The sequence below is a fragment of the Cibotium barometz genome, chromosome 11, assembly GCF_041138505.1.
Source record: "Cibotium barometz isolate CiBa-2024 chromosome 11, ASM4113850v1, whole genome shotgun sequence".
Classification (NCBI taxonomy): Eukaryota; Viridiplantae; Streptophyta; class Polypodiopsida; order Cyatheales; family Cibotiaceae; genus Cibotium; species Cibotium barometz.
This window is the reverse complement of record NC_141056.1, coordinates 24,432,674-24,439,082: the sequence shown is the minus strand read 5'-3', so window position 1 is coordinate 24,439,082 and position 6,409 is coordinate 24,432,674. Positions and strand designations below refer to the sequence as shown.

Sequence of the window (6,409 nt, the reverse complement as noted above, 5' to 3'; positions counted from 1 at the left end):
ACCACCTATAACTACCTCATCTTGAATATGTGTGTGATGATGAGGTGGTTGCTGGAAGGGGAGAGTGGTAGGGGAGAAGGAGGTGACGTGACCACTAACCACGTCAGGGAGGGATGAAAAGGTGGAGAGAGAGAGAGAGAGAGAGAGAGAGTAACTTATTAAGTTGCTTTGACCCACTAGACTTGCTCATTCTATAGGCTAATAGGGGGGCCGATAACGAGGGAGAAATGTTTTTTCATTAATTTGTGTAAGAGGCGTAATAGGAAAACCTTAAAAGTGCTAAGGTATTATTAGGTTTTTTCAACCTTATTTAATGAAGGTTTTTATAACCGTCATCTCATCTCATTACCACATCAATTCCTCTCTTGCTCTGCGTCCCCAATAATCTCTCTCTTGCTATCCTCTATCGTCATCAACCTCTTGCTACTTCTCGTGATGCGGTCTTCAAAGGTGCCAGTGATATGTACAATTTCCATTCAAGTTCCCTCACTGCCCGCCTTGGCCTAGATGTCACCCATGTCTATCTTCTACCCTGTTAGAAGACAATGACACATAGCTACCCACACGAGGAAGGCTAAGCTCGTGCGCATCCCCCCACGTCTCTGAGAGAGTCGATGTTCTCTTCCCACAAGCTTTTGGGGAGGGACGTGCGTCCTCTTGGGCATGTGTAACAATGTTCTCATCCTTTTGTGCCTCCTCAGAGATGATATATGGTCTCTCTTCTCAAATTTAAGGAATCTGAATCCATAGGATTTTTCCGTATTGAAAACAAAAAGTATCGATGGAGGTAAATCCCTCATTAGTGCAGTCGTTTTTGAGGCTAGAAACTTGAGCCTCAAATGACATCCAATTCACAATACCTATCTAGGTTATGTAGGAAAAATACTCTTAACTTGGCCTAAAGTAGGATTTGAAGGCTTGCAAACTATGTAAACCGCCTTGGCCTATGCAAGGCAGGGGTTAGGATTGGCGTTATCCTGGAGCTTGGTGAAGAGAAGGAAAATTGAGGCCTCCAATTTTTCAAAAAATAGTAATAAATTGGACAACATTATGAAGGAAATGCTTGTTCAAAATTGTGCCTATTTACTAGGGAGATCGTCCATTTAAAATGTGAAAGGTGGGTGATGAGCCACGTCATGGATCAATCATGCAGGCGGCATGATGCACCATGCGAGGCAGGGAGGCTGCGGGGTATTGCACTGTGCAAGGCGCGGGGGCCACGTATGCGTAAAAAGGCGGGTGAAGAGCACGTGCGTGCGCGTCATAAAGGGACGGGGTGTGTGCAGTGTGCACTTGTGGGGCCGGCGTGGCCGGGGCAGGCCGTGCACGTGGACGCGGCAACCGGCAGCGAGGTGGTCCACGTGATGCGCAGGACACAGACCGTGACCGACGCGTGACTTGTGAGCGGCCAGGCGGAGGGGGAAACGGGCAGCTGCCGGTCTACCGGTGAACTCACGTGCTTCTGCTTCTCAAGTCCCTCTTTTCAGTTTTGGGTTCTCAAATCTCTGATTTCTGCGAACTTCAGCCTGCGTTGGGTCCTCAGATTTGGCATCTTCCTCGCTTTCAAAGGTTCACAGGTGAATCAAGCATTGTTTCTACACTGTTTTAGCTTTTATTGAGTATGATTTCTACACCATATCCTTCAAATTTCCTGAGCAAATTCTATGTTCTATACGCAAGGGTCGTATACCAACACCATGCTTTTCTGAGGAAACTTAAGGTCAATAATTGGCTGGATAGAATAACACAAAGGCTGCCATGGCTCAGTTAGAGTCTGGGATTCCAAGCTCTCAACAACCAGGCCCCGCTCCTTTGCCTCAACAATCCTTGGATTTGGAGGCCCGCGATTTGCAGCAACCTGCTACCACTGAAGGTTAGCAGATCATGCTTCCTTTCAAAGCCTCTCCCATGACATGCAGCTATAAATATTTTTCGTTCTCTCTCAGCGTGAAATTAAAATCCTTGTAGCAGGAAAGGAAGCAACTATCCACGATTTTTTGTCGCTTTGTGGCAGCGGGAGCACATCTTCTACTGTATCTGTAACAAAAAATGGTACAACATGTGGCTTGATCAAGACAATTTTTTACGTTTTATGTTAATTGCCTGCACGTGTGGGTGTATTCATGTGCGTTTATGGGTGTCGCGAGTGTACATTTCACTGTGTGTGAAAGGGCCTAATTTACAGTGTATGTGGGTGGACGGGCCTGATGCACATGTATCTATGACATGCCTTTATGTGTGTGTGTGTGGCCTGATGTACAGGGTGCATATGTTCATATATCCATGCCTGGTGTACATGTATCTATGAGCGTCTACGACTTTTTGCAAACACATATCTGTGGGCGTATGGGCCTGATGTACAACAAGCTTGATATCTATATGTTTATGTGCCTGATGTACTTTATCTATAAGCATCTGCATACATATACCTATTTGTGTGTGATTGTAAACGATGTATCTATGTGCCTGTAGTTGTGTGTATGCATAGCCGTGCCTTAACGCTGTGAACAGGCACTACATGTGTTTATGTTTTGTATAGCATGCACGCTCGATCATGTGTACTTGTTACCAAGGGCCCTTCCCCCTTCCTCCCTGTCTCTCCAGACACACACCTTCCCCCCACTTCACTTGTTTTGTGCTCATATTCGTCTCCTAATGGCAGGATCACAATCTTCTGTGACAACACAAGATCTTCTACAGCCGCTGCAGAAAAGTATAAAGCCTGGCAGCAGCAATCTATTGCCACATGGATTTGTACTCAGTGCTACCAAACCTCATACGAGCAGCGGAGACTACGGCACGGGCCAGCAGACTACTTATGCTCTTGTTAATGGAACGTTAGAGCTACCATCGAATCTTCAGTCAAAGTATAGGTCTTCAAATATAAATTATGTTGCAAAAGCCCATGTTCCACATGGCATACCCATCAACAAGTATGATTCAGATCTCTCTCCTTTTATGTTGTTACAGTAGCTTCATGTTGATTTGGGAAAACTGCCTGGCTTTAATGTGGGTTTATGATGGTCCACTATTAAGTTTTGCATGTTCACCATGCTGAAGGCACTGGCAGCAGCAGCAAGTTGGTTTAGAGATATTAGATGGAAATAAAAGACCGGCAAGAGTCCCATCGGAAGATGATGATGATGAAGATGATGAATCACTTGATCATGGCTACCATCCAAAGAAAGAAAGCCGCTATCAAAAATGTAGATTACTCGACTTGAGTCTTGGTGCATGTTAAAGCTTTTAAATTTTGAAGACTAGATTGCTATTTTCACCTAATACTTCTAAAATCTGCAGGTGACACAACACAGCAGCTGGACGGGAAAAGTATGGATAGCAAAGGGATTACACCAAGGTCCAAACACTCGGCCACGGAACAACGCAGGCGCAGCAAAATTAATGACAGGTAATATCATGTTGATTGATTGCACTCAAAACAATAGTTTGAGCACACCGATGACAGCAAGTAGAGGGTGGAATGGGCAGGCCCACAGGACTGCCATAGGCCTTGTCAAAGTTCAGTTGACTGTCTTGGGCCCTGTCCAAACCCTGCCACAACAGTTTAACAATCGGGGCCTCTTGAATTTGTTGCTTATGCAGGTTTCAAATGCTGCGACAACTGCTACCAAATGCCGACCAAAAAAGGGATAAAGCCTCTTTCTTGCTAGAGGTATGGGTCTGGTTTCTTTAACTGTTTTTTGAGATCTTTCAATGCATTCACTTGAATGTATTAAGTGCTCCTATAATCTTGATTTGGCAGGTTATTGAATACATACAAATGCTGCACGAAAAGGTTAAAAAGTATGAGGCTGCAGAGCATGGGGGGCAACAACAAGAGAGAGCAAAATCCATCTCATGGGATGTGCGTAATTTCAATTTATATGGTAGTAGTGTTTGAAAACCTTTATATTTGTAGATGCTGGTGAGTTGAATGTTCTCTAAATTTTTCAATAGATCGAAAGAGGAGGGCTTGTAGTTTTGAAACTTTCTCCAACTATGTCACGCAGAGGAATTCTGGACACCGAGATGCGGCAGCAGATGCTTCATATGTTCCGTTAGTGTCCACAGTCACTTATGATACCAAGGAAGCCCCGGATTCAAATGGCTATACGAGAAGTCGGTCAAGTCTGCTGAGGATAACGTGTGAAAACAGCATAAATAGCTCAGAGTTGTCGTCCAGCATGGCACAGGTTTCCGCATTGCAGGGCGTGCCGACCTGTCTTTCAAACTATGAGAGCAAATCTCTAGTCAGTAAGCCCACACTGCTGACTTTCACACAGCCTCCAGCTATCTCGACATTAGAACAAGCGTCTAGCACCATGTTTCACAGTGTCCCACATTTGATGCCAGAAGGGCGGACAATGTTTGGCCATTTGCTTCGTCAGGAGGAACAGGCTGCAATCAAAGCTAAATGTTGTCTGTACAACAAAGTAGAAGCCATAGCCTTGCCGCAGTTGCAACAAACGAGCAATCTATTGGCATCTCAAACCTCAAATTATGTGCTTGATCAGGACCATGAAAAGTTCAGAAGCCCTGAGCGCAATCCAACGATTTCAAACCACAGGAAGCCCGATGAAGAACTGGAAGAAAGAATGAGGTCAAGTCAAGTGATAGACATGTACCAAACCGACATTGGCTCTACTTTGAAGGAGTCTGGAAAGGATGACGGCAGGCCAGCACTTGGTCTTGATGGAAAGGATGACGGTAGGCCAGTATATGGTGTGATTGATGGACCTAAAGGAGAGCACAAAGGTGAGGTTCTGGAAAATGAGCAAGAGCCACCTGCAATCCTTGGTGGTGTTATCAACATATCGTCTGTCTACTCACAAGGGTGTGTAGTCGTGGTCAAATTTTGCAGTTGATGTACATTATAGACTCAGTTACTGCCTAGGCTTACATGGTACGGCTTATTGAGATTGTGATAAGAGGTTTGGATTGTGGTTTGATAAGATGGTCTTATGCATTATCTTACCAGGTTGTTAGACACGTTAACCCGGGCATTGCAGAGTTCTGGGATAGATTTGGCCCAAGCTACTATATCTGTCCAGATAGACCTTGGAAAGCCTGGTGAATCGGTACTTACAAGCTCCAAAAAGGTACATGTATAAAGCCTTACTGGCTAACTAGCATTGACCTGTTACCCAGCCAAGATCAAGTTAGTGTGTATTGCTTAATAAGCCGGATTTTTGTTGCTGTTGCAAACAGACTGCAACAATGAGTACGGGAGTTCCGCCATCCCAAAGTAAGGAAACTGGGTCTTCACAAGAATCGGAGCATCCAAAGAAAAGACCGAAGATTGAAGTCAATCCATTGGCCATTTGATCTACTGGGTTTGTGGAAAGAAGTTTTGTCCTTTGGGGGTGTACCCTGGTTGGGTCTCTTACTTGTATAGGGCATCATTGGGTGGGGGCATCTTGCTCGGTGGGGTAGGGCAAAAAGCAAAAGTTATGTAGGCTTTTTTTCCAAGATGGTCTGTATGAAAGCAAATTTTTGCATCATATGTAGCCTGCTTTTCTTTTCCCTCCCTTTCTCTTATTTGTTCTGCAGTATCCTTGATCTTTCTACAAGTAGGGGGAAGCAAGTCTTTTGGGGCATGCCGGCTCACATGTGGTATGCAGCTAATCTAACTAAAGTAGGAAGCATTGCCCAAAACAATGCAGTGGTTGGTAGCTAATTAAGAAGCTTTTCCCAAAAGAAAATGTGTCTGAAATGTTAAGTTTGTGTAGCCCTTGTGTGGGTTGCTGGAAGAGATGGAAGCCCTTCTGTCTTGAAGAACTCCCGAAGCTTAGCAGATGGGCAGATTGTATAAGTGGCTGAGTGTGGGCGAACTGGTCAGTCATGCACAGCTTCATCCAAGCAAGAGGGTTGCCTGGTTTACTCAGAAGCTGGACCAACACACTCGTTGGCCCGATGTTGTGGGTCAAATAATTTGAATGGACATTTGGTGAGCCGGAAAAGGTGAAATCAAAATGTTGTTTAATACAGTGCCACTAGTGACTTTTTGATTGCTCCCATGCCCTGTTTGGTGCAACCGATGGACTGTTTCTTACTGTAAAAAGGCTGATCAAGCTAGCTTGTAAACATTTGAGTCTGAAGTCCATCTTTCCTTTAGCAAGTTAAGTTTTCCATTCTACCCTTTGATACAAGTTCTTTCACTCAATTCACTTTGAATGTGTTCCTTTCTTCCTGCTTGGTCTCTCATTTTTTATCAACTGTCTCAATGATTACTGGTGGTTAGTGGTTGCTAAAGCCTGTGTGATAAATCTGGGCCAAAGCGCCCCCCTGCAAATCCCAAAAACAACACCCCCCCCTCCCCCGCACAGCACGCGCCCGTGCGGTGTGCCTCTTACCTCCCTTTACCTTCCTCCAGTTTGTGCTTCTTAGACCAAGAGAGAACATCAACTTA

General features: G+C 44.8%; 1 protein-coding gene across 2 annotated transcripts; it reads left to right on the top strand.

Annotated features, from left to right (window-relative positions):
* Nucleotides 1–1,438: 1,438 nt before the first annotated feature.
* Nucleotides 1,439–6,190, top strand: LOC147633941 (uncharacterized). 2 transcript variants are annotated; one of them, XM_086805011.1, is made up of 11 exons: nucleotides 1,439–1,577; nucleotides 1,681–1,873; nucleotides 1,972–2,052; nucleotides 2,663–2,933; nucleotides 3,061–3,206; nucleotides 3,301–3,409; nucleotides 3,604–3,673; nucleotides 3,764–3,865; nucleotides 4,011–4,834; nucleotides 4,979–5,099; nucleotides 5,209–6,190. In XM_086805011.1, the coding sequence occupies exons 2-11, from the start codon at nucleotides 1,759–1,761 to the stop codon at nucleotides 5,323–5,325; spliced, it is 1,956 nt and encodes a 651-aa protein (XP_086661137.1). In that variant the 5' UTR covers nucleotides 1,439–1,577; nucleotides 1,681–1,758; the 3' UTR covers nucleotides 5,326–6,190. The 2 variants fall into 2 exon arrangements, with proteins under 2 accessions (XP_086661137.1, XP_086661136.1); XM_086805010.1 differs by having other exon boundaries at nucleotides 1,969–2,052.
* Nucleotides 6,191–6,409: the final 219 nt, after the last annotated feature.

Bases quoted from the DNA above. Each gene is read 5' to 3' on its own strand.
- LOC147633941 (XM_086805010.1), top strand. From the start codon at position 1,759: ATGGCTCAGTTAGAGTCTGGGATTCCAAGCTCTCAACAACCAGGCCCC. The intron at 1,874-1,968 runs GTTAGCAGATCA...AAATCCTTGTAG, and splicing joins GCAACCTGCTACCACTGAAG to CAGGAAAGGAAGCAACTATC. The intron at 3,674-3,763 runs GTATGGGTCTGG...TTGATTTGGCAG, and splicing joins AAGCCTCTTTCTTGCTAGAG to GTTATTGAATACATACAAAT.